Here is a 16,581-nt window from a genome sequence, read left to right on the forward strand (position 1 = left end):
GGGCAGCGAGGGCGAGGTAGGAGAGGAGGGGGAAAATAAAAATGGGAAATCGGGGGGGTGCAGTCGGGGAAAGAAAAATAAAACGTAGGGAATAAATAAAAAACGTTTTCAATTTTTGTTTTTCAATAAATGCGGTGCCAAATGCATTTGTGAGAGCACTTTCATTTTTTAGTTCTTGAAAAACGTTTTTGGAAATGATTCCAAACATGCACATAAATTTAAATATGAAATATAATTTAAAAGTATAGATGTAATGAGATAAAAAATTAAAAGCGTAAGTTTTTAACATACTTAGGCCTCGTTCATTTCACCGATTTAAGTTTTCAATTTTAAGTTTTTACAGTTAAAAGTTCTTAGAAAATGTCACATCTAACTTTTTTTGCTACAGTGAAAAACTCTCAAAAAATGTCACATTTCAACTCAAATTGAAAACTCAAATTAAATCCACGAAGTGAACGAGACCTTAAAGTATAAAAAGGTTATTATCCCAAAATTATATTCAAATCTTTTTTCTATCACAAAAATTCACTTTTCAATCAAGTTAAAGCTCAATCTTGTTCGTTTTACGAATTTGAATTTTTAATTTGAGTTGAGATGAAACATTTTTTGAGAGATTTTAACTGTAAAATAAAAAATTAGATGTGACATTTATAAAGAACTTTTAACTGTAAAAACTTAAAATTAAAACCTCGAATCGATTAAATGAACGAAACCCTCAATCATCGAAACAAACAGGTTTTTTAAGGTTATGTTCACTTCACCGATTCGAGTTGTGCTACAGTAAAAAAATTTCAAAAATAATTACATCTAATTTTTTAACTAGAATAAAAAATTTTCACATAAAATAACATTTCAATTTAAATTAAAAACTGGACCACGGACCTGAATTTTCTCCAAATAAAAATCACGAAAAACCACAAAAATTTCCTCTCTCCCATCTCGCTGCTTTCTAATTCTCTCTCTACTCTCCTCCCCTCCGGCGAGCCACGTTTGCCTCCTGCGGCTAACCTTCCTTCCTTCCTTCCGCGAGGTTTTTTTGTCTCGCTCACTCTCCGGCGCCGACGTGGTTCAGGGCCTATCTCCGACCAGATCCGGTGCCTACTTGGCCGGATCTGATCTCGACGCCGATCGCCGATTGCCGACTAAATTATTCATTGGAACAAGCTCTTGAATTCATCGCATTAACATTTCTATCTTTATTCTAGGTTAGCTCATGTATATGCTGTTATAAGATGGCCCAACTTGCAATCGCTAAAGAGGTATAGTACTGAATTTTTCTATGCTATGTTAATTTCTCTATGTATCGATCGAGGTTTAAAAATAATTTTGCATTTATTTCTATATATACATATATATGACCTGAAATCTTAGTGTTTATAGAATGGAAAATCTAGTATCGTATGTGATGATCCAAATGTATCTCCTATTTTGTTGAAATGTAATACTCAGGCTCTTTCCTTACACTACCAAGAGAGTAATGAAAATGATGCACAGAAAAGTGGTTTTGATTTGGGTACATTTGTTGGGGACTTAAATGTTGAAGACGATGCAAGCAGGTATATGTGATTAAATATCATATCTGTGATTAGCAAAAAAAAAAAAATATCATATCTGTGTTTTTTTTGACAATATCTTTTAATTATTAGTCAGCAACGAGTCTGGTTCGCTTTTTTTTTTTCGTAGAGTTAATTGTTTTTTCCATTTTTTCCCATAAAAATGGTTATTTTGAACTGTACACTTCTGATTTACTATATATTTCTCCCTTGTTTGTGGTACTAATCTAGACTTGAGATAAACCGTTTTAATAAGAACCCTTTAACCAATCTGCTGTATACTACAATTTATGTTTCTTTATTGATTCACAGTGGATGGGGGAACGTTTCTTATGTATTTTCTATGTTGCGAGAAAAAAATCCGTCATTCCAGTTTTTGCTTCTTCTTCTTTTTTTCCATTGGAAAAAAAGGATGCAAGCGTGAGGATTATCTGAAATGCGAACTGATTTATTTGCGCTTTTATGAGATGATTGACCCGTTGAATATTATTTACGCTGCAGAATATGGCATGTATTGAATTCTTTTTTCCCCCAATAACTTTACTCTTCTTTTCAGTGATGACATATCATTGGAAGGACTTCAGCAAGAACTGGAGGAATGTAAAAATGATCAAGTGAGTAATATGTCATTTATCGATGTTTAGTCAATGACTATTCCCTTTGAATGTATCTTGAGATAATTTCTTTTTTTATCATTATTTTTTACTTAAGTTGATTTTTTAGGATTTAGATTAGAGTAGTGGTTCCTACCCAGTTCTTGAAAATATGCTTATGTGCAAGCTTTCTTACACTTTCCGTTTTTGGGATTTTTTTTTTCATGCTTCATGTTTTTTGTTTTGGTGGACCCCTTGTCCTCTTCTTTAATTCTTTATAGTTTTTAATACTAGTTTCCCTGTTTCATATTAAAAAAAAAGGTTATGTGCAAGCTTTCTTAGGATTTAGGTTGAAGAGATTGCAGTTAGACTTATAGTTTGTTCATGTAAGAAATGGTATAGTGGAGTGTGAATTCAGTCCTTGAACCCCTAATCAGCATCCCACATTCAGAATCAACTTTATTTGCCTCTTCTTTTTTTTTTTTTTTTTTTTTTTTTTTTTGGGGTTTTGCCAAACTTATTATACCTCGTCACTAATTGCAAACTTTCACCTGATAAGCAAATATATCTTGCCTTAAATTTAACATTTTTGAGTTGATTGGAATGTACAAAGTCCAACCTACGTTGAATTTGGTATTACTAATGATATTACCTTTTGACTCAGTCTCATTACATCCTTGAATTAAACTTCCTTTTCCAAAAAAAGAAAAAAAAAAAGGCCCTCAAGAAACAAAGAAAACAGAAGAAGAAATGAAGAATAAAAAAGTAGAAAACATGCACGAACAACAGCAATTATAAACTATGAAAAGCTACTCGATGCCTAAAGGTCAAATGAAGGGAAAATCTCTAAATCCTTGAATTAATTATTGCTTGTGGCAACCTCCTACTAAAATTTTCCCAATGATCGTATCAGGAAAAAAAAAAAAAAAAGAAAATGTAATGCTTCAAAACTTGTGTGCTTAATGAGATGTTGCAAACGAGAAAGCCTCATCTTTCACTCTCTCTGGGCTGGTGTGTTCTATGTAGAAGACAGGGGAAATCCTTAGATCATTCCTTTCTTCATTGTTCCTTCACTAGCTGCATATGGTGGACGATTCTGGGGGATTTTAGTTTTCACTTGTCGCTACCACAAAGAGTAAACAACCTTATTAGCGGCAACTTTTATGCTGGGGAGGAATAAGTGCTGCAAGAAATTTGGAATGTGGATATACATACCGTTATTTGGGAAATGTGGCTGGAAAGGAATAATCTGATTTTTGATGATGTTGAGGACGTGGAGTTTGAGCAGATTTGGGAGAGAATAAAATTCTGGTGAGCTCTGTTGGCTTCCCAGATTGGAGAGTTTGAGGGATTTTCTTGTTCTGATAAATTACAGCATCAGCATGGAATTATATCTTGAGAGATCAGGCTTTGTTCTGCATTTTTTTTTTTTTTAAAATAAGAAATGAGAATCTTTTATTGAAACTTAAAAAAGTAATGAAAAGAGTACACAATAGGTTCAGCATCTGTATTGTTTTGATCTGGTGCTTATCTAGTCATCAATTCTTTTATCTTTTTCTTTTATCTTTTTTTTTTTTTTTGTATTTTTGATATTCCCGCAAGGACTTCTTGTCCTCCCCTATTTGTACATCCTTTGGTTTCTGCCTTTTTTCTTTTGTTTTTGAACTTGGGAAGTGGGGGATACAAACTCTTTACCTCATGTTGGAGTCAAGTGTGGAATTACCGTAGGCTATGTCTGCAACCACTTTGATTTCCACTGTTTTATCAATGAGATTGTCATTTCTTATATTAAAAAATAAAAAAAAAACTTGTATCCACACTTACACCCACATGCATGGCCTTTACGCATGTTGTTAGATATGATCACATCTGGAAAAGTGGCTAGTGTGTGTTAATTATTCATGGCTAGTGTGTGTTAATTATTCATACTTTAATTTTCTGTAATTCTTCGCAGCATTAACTATTTACTGGTTTGGAAATGTCTTGATTCCTCTTGTATTTCCATGTTAGGTAGTTGCAAATATTCTATCTAAAGGCACAAAACTACGGGAGTATGCAAAGGGGGTGGAGAACAATATCCGGCAAGTTGAATTGGACTCGATACAGGTCTTTGGTTATTAGACAGTATTCTTTGGCTCAATGCTGGTTTATGCTTTGTATATTTTGAACATTTATGCTTGTAAAGTATTTTTCAGTCTCCATTTTTATAGTACTTCGGGATCAGGATATTATTTTCGTAATACATATTATGGTTTTTTAGCAAAAAGTTGCTGGAAACTGTTGACAAGATATCATTTGAGTTACATAACAAAATGGTTTTATAAAATTTTGGTCTCACTGGAATTTTGAATTTTAAGATCCATAACTATAGCAAATAGTTTGAGTTGTTATTAGAACGGTGATACGAACGAGGCCTTTTGCTATAAAGAAAAGGTGGCATGAGGCGTTTTACATTTATGCTATTATTTTATTTTAGCTTCATTTTTTTTTTTTGGGTGACCCTACTAAAAAGTATAACCCACAAAACAAAGAAAAGAAAAACCATATAAACAAAAAAACGAAAAAAAACAAAGGAAAATCCTAGTTCTGCCCATGCTCATCGGTTGTGTGATACTAGTCATTGCAATACAACCTAAATTATGCAGTTCATGTAGGGTTTTTCATTTTTCATCCAAAAACTTGACAAATGAGTGGAATACTTTCTCAAGATGGAAGCGAGAAACTTGGACCTTTTTAGTTAGTTGTCTTGGGTTTGGGTCAGTTGAACAGATTCATTCACTTGGTTGAGATGGGTTCACAATTATTAGCATCTTCAAGTTCATGCCCCTATGCTATGGCACAATTTAATCATACAATTTGAGTTTGGTGTTTTTTTCTTGTACTTGTAGACATTTTATTTGACTACATTTTTATGACAGTTATATTTTTAAAATTCTAAATTACAAAATGTTCATGAATTATTCATATCTCTCTCTCTCTCTCTCTCTCTCCCTTTCTTTGTTTTAGTGTTTTTCTTCCTTTGTTTTTTTTTGTTTTGTTTCTTATGTAACTTTAGAACCTTTCACATTTTTTTATTTATGTTGCTTTTGATAAGAGTTGAAAAAACTTTATCGGGATGGTAGAGGTTACTGGAAACAGGGAGGGCATTCTGCATTCTAAAGTTTTAAATCAAAAGGCAAAATCAAGCCATCCCAAATGATCCCAGCAGTGCAGCTCTATGCCGTCTCGAGAGAGACCTCAAAGATTCTTTTGTTCCTGCCCCTCCAGATTGCCCGACAATAGTCATATTCAGTTTCTTTGTTGAAGTTTTGTATCCATAAATGCTTAGCATACTCCAGAACATGTCTTGGTCTTCTGCTTGTGTTTTCCCGTTTCCCACTTTAGTGACATTTCGACCATTTGACATTGCAGGACTACATAAAAGAAAGCGATAATTTGGTTTCTCTTCATGACCAAATTCGTGATTGTGACAGCATCTTGTCGCAGATGGAAACACTTCTCAGTGGATTTCAGGTAGTTCATGTCATCTATTGCTTGGCACTAGGCAGTTTGCAATGATCTGTCTATTTATGCACTGGAGAGACTCTTGTTCGTGCTGTATTTATGGGAAAGGAGTTTTAAATTTTCCTTTATCCTTGTGTAGGTAGTATTATCTGTATGATTTCACTTTCATCTTTTCTATGTTAAAGATTATGAATCTGAAAAGTAGGGGCATCGTAATGATATGGAATCTCATTTTATTGAATTACAATCTCTTCATGCATGTTGAATCGGGTCAAGTCATTCTTATGTTTCACTTACTCTTGCTTTCATTAATGAAGTGTTTTTTTTTTTTTTTTTTTTTTTTTTTTTTTTTTTTTTTTTTAATGCTAGTATACTGTATATTTCGTTGTTAAAATTGTAACATTATTGTCAAGATAACTAATACTTAATGAAACACTTCCAGGCTGAGATTGGTTCTATAAGTTCAGATATAAAAGTTCTGCAGGAGAAATCAATGGATATGGGTTTGAAGCTAAAGAATCGTAAGGTACCACAGCTTGAATTGGCAAAGCTATGTTGCATTCTTTTGTAGGGCTTAAAAATAAGGACTTTTGGCATACAATTTTCATGTTGTTGGTTGGTCTCTTGTAGCTTGTTCTTTTGACGTAGTTTCTCAAAGATTTTGTTTCTGTTGCAAATAGTCCAAATATATGGCATGTGACAACTTGTTCCCTTGATTTTCTTACCAGCTAAATTAATTATTCTCCAACTTTCACTTTGTAAGGTTCACTTTTTTTTTCTATTTAATAATTTTTCCAAAAGTAGCCATTTACAAGAATATTTAAACATTGTCGTTTTGGATTTTTCTTTCTCAAGAAAAGAAAAATAATTCAGAAATGGATAAGTAGGGATGGAATGCAATCTCCAAGTCCTCTTCTTCAGTTGGTTAATAGGAATTAGTCTGTCCTTTATATAGGTTTGGTTTTGTTTGGAATTGTGAAATGGTGTTGTTGTGCTGAAATCGACTCTTTATTGTTCCTTTTTGTTTATTATATAGTATTTGCTTCTCTAAAAGTCGTTCATTGAAAATTCAAAAATGGTACGATAACTTTGTTTTGGGATTTTTTAGACTTTTGTATCTAAAACTGAAAAGTAATGAGACTCAAGTTAATGCCAGGGATCAAATTATAATGTTATGAGTTATATTGTTGGATGTTTTTTAGCTTTCTATTGGAGACATAGAAGACAGTTATTTGATGCTTCACATGGTCTTTTGAAGTCAGGTTTGGTTTCGTGCCGTAGCTCACTTTCTTCTTGTTTTTCTTTTCAATAGGATTACGAAAGGATCAGATTATGTTGTGGCATTACTCTCTTTCTTCCCTCTTTGTTTTTGCTTTGATTATGAATTACAAGATCAAATCTTCATTTAGAATTGTGCGATGGAACCATGCCTCCCTAAGGAAAAGAGAGAGAGAATCGAGGGGTAAGCCTCATATGGAAGGAAAGAGACACGTGCCTCTCTATTTTGAGTCAGGCCTTTGACGCTATGCCTCAAGGTGTTTCCTGAGGCGCACCCCTTCGTTTTAATTTAAAGTTTTTCTGAGGCCCACCCCTTAGTTTTAATCCAACCCTGGTTTTGGCTCTAACGATATTCCTCGCCCTTGTATTTAATTTTTCATTAATTCAAAGTTTATTTTTTCACCAAAAAAAAAAAAAAAAATTATTGATACGTTGGTTTGGGTTACACATAAATTAAGGGCCCAAAGCACAAACATCAGAATTCATCCCAAAAAAAGACCCAAAAGTGGTTTTTGTCCCTTTCATTTTTTAAATAAAAGACCATGGCTGCCACCGGAAAAAACTTTAGAAAAAGAATGATGTTGGCTGTTCTGCTTGTTGGTGAAAACAAAAACCTTCTTTTGAGTCATACACCTCAAAATGCCTTGAGCCTTAGCCTCGCCTCGCAAAGGAAAACTCTTCAGCACCAGATTCTGCAATTTAAAACCTTGATCAGATTCAGAATACAGATCACGAGTTACTATTTCACAATTTTATAGAAGTACATGTCATGTGTGGTTTTACTAGTGATGGTTTGGTCAAACCCTCGAGTTAGTACTGATTGTTGTCTTGATAATGTTAACTTATGATAGATGGTAAGATTTACTTTGTTACTTGTCATTGTTATGTGCTTCTAACTGTTTTGTCATGTTTATTTGTTTTATAAAAAGCGCACTTTGTATGCTTAATTTTGCTTGGACTCTCTTACTCCACTACTGGTCAATTGCCATTTTATGTCACATTTTTACTTTTATTATTTTGCATTCTTCGAACAGGTGGCTGAGTTGAAATTGGCAAACTTCGTCGAGGACATTATAGTCCCTCCAAGAATGGTGGACATCATCATTGATGGAGAGGTACATATAGCCGTCATTAGTTTGTAGGGGTGTATATCTACGTGTATGTCACACATATGTGTATATAACCTGATATACGTACCTCATATGTACATATAATTTGATCGGTGGCATTAATTTTTGTTTCGTTACTTCTCAGATCTTAATATGTCTTCACAAAATCCCAGACTAAAGTAATCATAATCCCAAAACATGCTTTTTAAGAACCTAATACAAAAAACCAGTTAGTCTTTTGCTGATATTTCATTTCTTCCAATTTAAAATAATTTGAGTAACTTGCTTCTAGAGTACACCACACACACACACAAAATTAAAAGGACACGATGTGCTCTTATGAAATATGATATTTCAATTCTAGTTTTTGTGACATTTGACTATCAGTGCATAAAAAGGAAATGATGCGCACTTATGATTCATAAGATAGAAAAAGCCAAAAAATGAAACAAGCATAGAGTTTTGGCTTTTGAGAAGGCCTCATGCTTTTTAGTAGTCTCAAGGAATATAGTTCGTTTATTTGTTTATTTATATTCCAAGATAGAAGTGTTGTTTCATAGTTGCCGTATGTTTTTATATGTGTTCTGTTGCTCATGTCATTTTGTAGCTTGAACTTAGTTTGGTCTGATAGTTGATATTGGTTACACTAGGTTTACTGCTGGTGATATACTTGCTTTCAATTGTTTTCCAGGTCAATGACGAGTACATGAGTACTCTTGAAATTCTTAGTAAGAAAGTGAAGTTTGTAGAAGTGGACCCCATGGTTAAAATGTCAAAGGCTCTGAAAGACGTTCAACCGGAGCTTGAAAAACTTAGACAGAAAGCAGTTTCAAAGGTAATGTGATGTTAAGTAGTTCATTGCTAATGTGCTTTTATGTGATTGCCTGCTCATGAACAAATCCTTAAAGAGGATATTATACTGGCTAATTAATCATGAGTAAGAAATACCTGTTCTTCATGGCTCAAGAGTATGATGCTAAGATTCATAACCAGCCCCATAATTATCTTTCTTCCTGGTTGAACCTAGAATTCCATATGCTTTTTCTCATCACGTTTTAGAAAGAATCATAATTTTTATATTTAGGAACTTTTAGTTGGTGACTGGTTCTTATATAGGCACTTTAAAAGCTGGGTTGTTTAATCAGTGGCCCAACCATATATTTATTTTCTCCAGGTGTTTGACTTCATTGTTCAGAAGCTTTATGCACTGAGAAAACCTAAAACTAATATCCAGATCCTTCAACAGAACATTCTCTTAAAGTACAGGTGAGTAATTTCTGGTACCGTCATGTAGTTTCTTTTCTTCTAAAATATGACTGTTTCGATTTCGTATGTTACGATTGGCTTACAAAGTTCTGCTATTAGTTGTAACATTTCTTTTATTTTTATTCATATGCAATGAATTATTGTCTTTTTGTTATCTCACCAGTTTAAGATTTTGGGAATTTATCATTGTTAAACTATTTTATTGCATCTTATTATAATTTCAAAATTGGTACTCCATAGTCCATTGTTATGCAGCTTGCGGGTATATCCTTTTGCTATTTCGCAAGTTTAAGATATTTGGTATTTGTCATGATTAATTTGTTAATTGATATAAAACAATTCAAGATAATATTGTGACTTCATATGTTCCGTATTTTACTAGACATGTTTTTTCTCATCTATTGTGTTTTGTTGTTTAGGAGTTTGACTGGGTGTGTGCACATATACACGCTTCTTTGACATAAGAAGATGTTCTAGTCTAGAGAACTAGTTCTTAAGTTCAATTTTATAGAAAGCATGGTGTTGATTTGTAGCTGGAGAAGCTAACCATGCATATTAAAATGTACCATTTCCTGGTGTGTTTATCCTTTTTCTCCTAGATTGTACGTTAAGAGTTCTGATTTGTAGTGTTTATAGCACAAGCATCTCTTCAGAGGTAGTCAAATAAAGTAGGCTAAATATGTATGCTGCCCATTACATGTAGAATGATTTTGTAGTTCCCTGTTTCCTAACATTTGACTATGCAAAAGTATCGGTTTCCCTTGTGATTACCTTTCTTGACTCGAATTTTGAAAGACATTTCAGTTATATATGGGTTTAAATTATAAAGTCATGCAAATGTAGGTATGTTGTTACCTTCCTAAAAGAACATGGCAAGGAGGTGTACACTGAGGTTCGTGGAGCATACATTGACACAATGAACAAGGTCATTTCTACTACTGTTATTTGTTTTACGAGTGAGTAGGAAGTAGTTCCCTGCTTGTTTGTTGCATCTTTTGTCCAAAAGGTTGATAAGTCAAACTGATGCAATATTATGAAAGGTTGGTAGGAGAATGACAAGCAAGGGTGTTTCTTTTCAAAATTCTAGGTTCTCGCTATACGTGGCTTCCTGTGTGAACAAAATTTATTTATTTTTGATAAGAACAATAACTTCATTAATAATGAAAAGATTACATTACAAATGAAGTTGCAAAGATGGGCGAGTGATCCATCTACAACTGATTACAGCAAAAACGAAAATAAAACAAAGATCACAAAACAAGCATAATGTACAGTTTACCTCAGCACATCATCCCAACTTAACAAAATTAAGCATAATGGATAATGCTTAAAAGCTGCATCTGATGAAGCCCAAATAGACGCTAGATACTTTGCTTTCTCGAATAAATCCTCGAATGACATCTCTTTATCTTCAAAATCCTCTGATTTCTCTCCCACCAAATAACCCAGTTGTGAAGTGAACGAGTTGGTTGCAAATGGGTTGTTCAACAAAATCGGGCTCACTTTTTAAGTTCGGGGGATATATATAAAGTAGGGAAAAAAAAACAAAACAAAACAAAAAAAGCAAAAAGTTTGGGTTGTTCGCTTGTTCTTGATATCTGTAGACTTCTTCATTGGTCCGGATACAGGATTTTGCATTTACATAACTTGGTTCAACTTAAGATATCGGTGATTCTTGGTCGACAAAAAACAGTAGTAATTCTATCTGATTTATTTCGCGGTTAAGAATATTCCAGAGTGTTGAAGTACAGCTGAATGTTTTGCAGGTTCTAAGTGCACATTTCCGGGCGTATATTCAGGCACTGGAGAAACTGCAGTTGGATATTGCTACATCTAGTGATCTGATTGGTGTAGACACTAGAAATACTAGTCTCTTTTCAAGAGGAAGAGAACCATTAAAGAACCGGTCTGCAGTTTTTGCTCTTGGGGAGAGAATAAGAATTTTAAAGGTCCTTTAAGGCTCCCTTACCCAAATAACGTACTCATGTTTGCTTTAATTTCTTTTCCCGTTTTCTCACGCTCAATTAATAAAAGGATTTTGCTTGAATTTTTATTCTCTGAAACCTCTTGTTTATTTGAATTCTGACAAAAGAACATTCTTGGTTTCCTTGTTTTCATTTCAGGAAATTGATGAACCAGCGTTAATTCCACATATAGCTGAAGCCAGCTCCAGCAAGTACCCTTATGAGGTCCTCTTCAGGAGCTTGCACAAGCTGCTTATGGATACTGCCACTTCTGAGTACCCTAGAGTCTTCCCTGCGCCTTGCTATTATATATATATATGTGTGTGTGTGTGTGTGTGTGTGTGTGTGTGTGTGTAGTAGTAGTAGTAGCAGCTAACCAAAAGAAAAAGTATGTTGAGAATTATTCCTTCAAATTTTGCAGGTATCATTTCTGTGGTGATTTCTTTGGCGAGGAACCTATATTCTATGATATTTTCTCAGGTAAATGTGGTAATTGCATGCGCTATTCCTATTTACTAATTGCAAAAAAAAATAAAAAAATAATAATAATAAATTATACTTCCTTGGTGATTAATTGTAATTTTGCCACGAGCGTTTTCATGTAAGTTTTTGGATGGGCAAGTATTAATTATATTGGTTTTTTATTTTTTATTTTTTTTTCTTTAATTTAGAAACTTCACATGCATTTATGGTTAACTAACATTTGTGCTTGTATCAATTTTCATATTTAGAAATGTTCTGTGGAAGGTTGTTATCATGTTCTTTCTGTTCATTTTTTCTTAAGGTATACTAAATTCACCATAATGAGTTAACATAAATTCTCTGCTGTCAGGACCATTTTCTGTCATTGATGAACATTTCAATTCAATACTTCCAAATTGTTACGATGCTATAGGTCTAATGCTTATGATTCGCATCATACACCAGCACCAGGTAATATTGCAATCCTTAAAACCTGTAGCCTGTCTTTGATTTGGCACGCATGTTAATTAATAATGTTGTTGATTGTTCGTGACATACTCTTTTGTACCGACTCCTGTATTTATTCAAAGTTCGACTTTCATGTTTTATTATCATGTATGCATGTCCAAATTCAAACAAACAAAAAGGAATACATGTCAGACCAAAATGGGAGAGGTAAACTTTTATGTGATTTTGAGTGAAGAAAACTTACTGTGCAAAAAGATCACTAGTGCGTACTTCTTGTGCAAAACTTCTTGTACAAAAAGGAATACATGCCACCTAATTGTATTCGTTGGAATGTCACCACACAAAGAATGTTGCTTCCATGGTTATCTCCACAACCATTTACGAACCCCGCTTCTCTTTAGGTCTGATCACCCTATTCCAAGCTAAAAGGTCGTCTATTCTCCTGCCTTCTCGATTGTCACACAAAATCTTCCTCGCTTATCTCTCCAGAATCCTAGCAACTGCCTTAGGAAATCTGATGATGGATATAAATTAATAGTAATAGTAGCTAGAATGGATTGGATGAGTTTCAGTCTTCCACCCCTGGATTAAAGTGGCTCACAAAGTGAGTTCTGGGGGTTTCTAGATATTGAAAGAAAAAGGCCTTTTTCCATCTGTCAATACTCTCAGACTTTATTGGGCAAGAGGATTTGCACCCAAGCGAAGACCTAAGTACTTAAATGGCCACTTCCCGACCTCTGCAGATGATGCAATGAGATGAATCTAATTAACTTCGACATTGGTCTCTGCAATTGTACTTTTGTCCATATTAATTTTCAAACATGAACACATAGAGAAAAAGATGATCTCCACATTCCTAAAATTCCCCATCGAAGCTTCTTAAAAGAACAAGGTATCATGTACGAAATAATGTCTAGGTTAGTTACTCTGAAGGATTTGTGAGAATTGATGTCGGTCCTCTTGGTTTTGCTTATTTAATTTCTGTTGGTTTGATTTGAATTTTTTTTTCTTTTTCTGAATCTGATACTGTATTATAGGCCTGCCATTCACCTGATCTGGGGTATATTTTGATGTTGTAGAAGGGTGTTAGCAATAGCAATGCAATATGGTTTTCTTTTTTACTACACTCTCAAATGTCTCTTTAACTGCAATACATTCTTTTTCTTATAGCTCATTATGTCACGGAGGCGGATTCCATGCTTGGATTCATATTTAGACAAGGTACCTAACTATGTGTTTATTGTGTTAATTGCACATGTTTCATGTTCACTATACTCATATATAATTTGTTCTCTGCGTCACCCATGTAGGATCGTCTAGGATTTGATCGTTAGATCAAGCACCACGCACTTTAGCTGTAACAGTATTCCTTATAGCTTCATAGATTGTTACATGTTAAGAAACGCGATGAAAGGACTCTTTTATTAAGGAAAGTAATGGGAGGATGATACGTGTGTGTGTGTGTGTGTGTGTGTGTGTGTGTGTGTGTATGGATGAGTTTTCAATGGTTACAAGTACCCATCAAATTTAGAAACTTGATGATGTGACGTGATAGAATCTAATATCATTAATTGCCATAACATTTTTCTGGTCAACTACCCAATTTATTACATCTGTCTAATCAATATCACACGATTAAAACAATAATACGCATCGATGGCTGAATATCGGATTAACCATTAAAACTATACCCATATGAAATATATATACACATATATAAATATATATAGGAGGAACAACTTATTGAATTCATTCATGAAGTAATTTTTTTGCCAGATTAGTAGCTAGCGTTCCATGTCTTGGACTAATCTTTTATTGACTATGAGCAGGTCAACATTGTCTTATGGCCTCGTTTTAAAATGGTGTTTGACATGCATCTAAATAGCCTACGCAATGCAAATGTGAAGACATTATGGGAAGATGATATTCACCCTCACTATGTCATGAGGCGTTATGCTGAATTTACAGCATCACTAATCCACCTCAATGTCGAGTATGGTGATGGGCAGGTTGGTATAGAGAAAGTCATAAGACTCACTTGTGAAGCTCTTAAGATGGTTATTCAAAGCTTTTGAAGGAATAGTGCTGATTAATTAAAATACATCTCCATGTTTGTTTGCAGCTTGAATTAAACTTGGAACGACTGCGAATGGCTGTTAATGATTTGCTTATCAAGCTTGCCAAAACATTTGCAAAACCTAAACTACAAACTGTGTTTTTGATCAACAACTATGATATGACAATTGCTGTACTGAAGGTAAGCAATCATTCAATTTGTGCTATTGGATCAAGAATCTATTTCACCTTGACAATGAAACTTAAGGGTTATAACAGTAGTGGTGCAAAGTTATTTTTCTCATCTGTAAAGTTGTGATGATCTAATAATCAGTAAACATACTATCTTATCAAAGAGTAAAACATGCTTGCTTGGTCGAGTACCTTCTGTATGAATCCTTTGGCCTCTTGCCACTGTTGTTACACAATCATTGTCATTTGGGTTTCAGGAAGCTGGCCCAGAAGGTGGAAAAATTCAAATGCACTTTGAGGAAATGCTGAAGAGCAACACAGCATTATTTGTGGTAATGGTCTTTACGAATAAAGAATCCATTTGAATACGTTAGTTTATGGTTGCAGACTTGCAGTAGAAACTTCCTGATATTTACTTATCCTCAGTATTTATTTTTAGAAGTTATTCCAGTCCCATTTTCATTATTATTTTGTTGATAGTTCATGAGTTCTTAGTTAAGAATATAAATAGAATATAAGAGCTTATAGAATATAAGAGCTTCTCTAATGCAATGCTATAATTGATGTGCCAATTGTAAATTTAGCATTTATGTGGAAAAAACACTCTCCAATGCAGTACCATTTATTTCACCAAATTTGCCATATGTTATATTTTGTGGCAAATTTGCCATCAATTATAGAATATGGAAAATTTGGCATTTGATTTTCCACTTTGAAACAGCAAAATTCCTTGCCACGCTTTGGGCCTCAACAGATACTGTCTTTACAGATTTTCCACTTTCTTTGTTTCTCTAAGTTGCGAAGATGCATGGATCAAAAGTGTCTATTTTTAACTGTTATAGGGTCCTGTGGCTGCTGGTGTTCTCTTTTTTTTCTTTTTTTTTTTTGGTTGTGAATCTGTCTTGTTATTGTTTTATTTGTGCCTTTTGTTGGAGGATTCCCCATCCTCTTGATTGTTGTAATTTTACAAATTTCAGTTTTAATTCAAATAAATAAAAAAGCTGGCATGACCTGCTAATTGGAAAACATAAACCATCTTTTCATTGTATAAAAACAACCATCTCAATTATTGGTTGGTGTTACCCCGATGAAAGAGAGAATGGAGAAATATATGGAAAAAGCGGAGGTAAGAGCAAGAGAGAAAACTCTTCTGAATTATATGCCTTGCTGTCTCTTGGCATCTTTCCTGGCATTTTGTTTCTGTTGCAGTTTTTGTGAATTCACTTCTCTCTCTCTCTGCATGCAGGAAGAATTGCTTCTAGAGCATTTCAATGACTTGATCAAATTTGTTAAAACCCGAGCGTGTGAGTGTGCAATCATCTCTGAGACTAGTACTTCATTAAGGTTTTAAAAGAAATTTACTGATTTGTGAATGTCTTATCAGCGGAGGACCCAAGTGCTGGCTCTGAGAGGGCTATCGCAGTTGCGGAGGTTGAGCCTTTAGTGAAAGATTTTGCAAGTAGATGGAAAGTTGCGATTGAGCTGATGCACAAGGACGTCATCACGTCCTTCAGCAACTTCTTGTGTGGCATGGAAATCTTGAGGGCTGCATTGACTCAGCTGCTACTTTATTATACTAGGCTCTCGGATTGCATAAAGAAGATCGTTGGAGGATCTGCACTAAACAAGGATTTGGTGTCCATATCTTCGATAATGTACGAAATTCGCAAATACTCGAGGACTTTCTGAATTGATTGTGAGCCGTGTGTTGATCGTTTGGAATAGGATCATTGTTTTCACAGTTTGAAGAGAGTGGAACTTGAAACACTTTGGGAAAAATAATTCGTTTTTGGATCAAGTATATATAAATATGATGGCAAAAAAAAAAGTATTTTTTTTTTTTGGCTCATTTCTCGTTGCGATTGGAATCAGTTTTGTATCCATTTGTTATTTGGTAATAGTTGCGATGTCCCTCTTCATAACTGTTTAGTAGCTAAGCAAGATAACAAATCAGAGAACAAATCATTTGAGAGTGTGAATGGGCACGTAGAAGCTGTAATGTGGCAATAAAGTAGAAAAAATAGAAGAGAGTTTTTTGAAAGTAGGAAAAAGCAATGAAAATTGCACTGTAGAATTAGAGGTCAGAGCTTAAGAGAGATCTGAGGCTTCACTAGCTCCCACAATAATGACATTGACG

At 34.2% G+C, this 16,581-nt stretch overlaps 1 protein-coding gene across 1 annotated transcript; it reads left to right on the top strand.

Annotated features, from left to right (window-relative positions):
- Nucleotides 1–923: 923 nt before the first annotated feature.
- On the top strand, nucleotides 924–16,293 carry LOC21407874 (vacuolar protein sorting-associated protein 52 A). The gene is made up of 20 exons (XM_024167721.1): nucleotides 924–1,259; nucleotides 1,450–1,556; nucleotides 2,110–2,167; nucleotides 4,157–4,252; nucleotides 5,558–5,659; nucleotides 6,093–6,176; nucleotides 7,963–8,043; nucleotides 8,729–8,872; nucleotides 9,212–9,303; nucleotides 10,147–10,228; nucleotides 11,070–11,252; nucleotides 11,427–11,542; nucleotides 11,689–11,747; nucleotides 12,100–12,200; nucleotides 13,368–13,418; nucleotides 14,027–14,206; nucleotides 14,320–14,454; nucleotides 14,702–14,776; nucleotides 15,691–15,748; nucleotides 15,829–16,293. Exons 1-20 carry the CDS (start codon nucleotides 1,233–1,235, stop codon nucleotides 16,131–16,133), a joined length of 2,136 nt encoding a protein of 711 aa, XP_024023489.1. The 5' UTR covers nucleotides 924–1,232; the 3' UTR covers nucleotides 16,134–16,293.
- Nucleotides 16,294–16,581: the final 288 nt, after the last annotated feature.

The sequence above is a fragment of the Morus notabilis genome, unplaced genomic scaffold (genome assembly GCF_000414095.1).
Source record: "Morus notabilis unplaced genomic scaffold, ASM41409v2 Scaffold172, whole genome shotgun sequence".
Lineage (NCBI taxonomy): Eukaryota > Viridiplantae > Streptophyta > Magnoliopsida > Rosales > Moraceae > Morus > Morus notabilis.

Excerpts from the sequence above, each read along its gene's own strand:
- LOC21407874 (XM_024167721.1), top strand. The coding sequence starts at position 1,233 with ATGGCCCAACTTGCAATCGCTAAAGAG. Across the intron at positions 1,557-2,109 it reads GTTGAAGACGATGCAAGCAG|TGATGACATATCATTGGAAG; the intron begins GTATATGTGATT and ends TCTTCTTTTCAG. Across the intron at positions 11,543-11,688 it reads ATGGATACTGCCACTTCTGA|GTATCATTTCTGTGGTGATT; the intron begins GTACCCTAGAGT and ends CAAATTTTGCAG.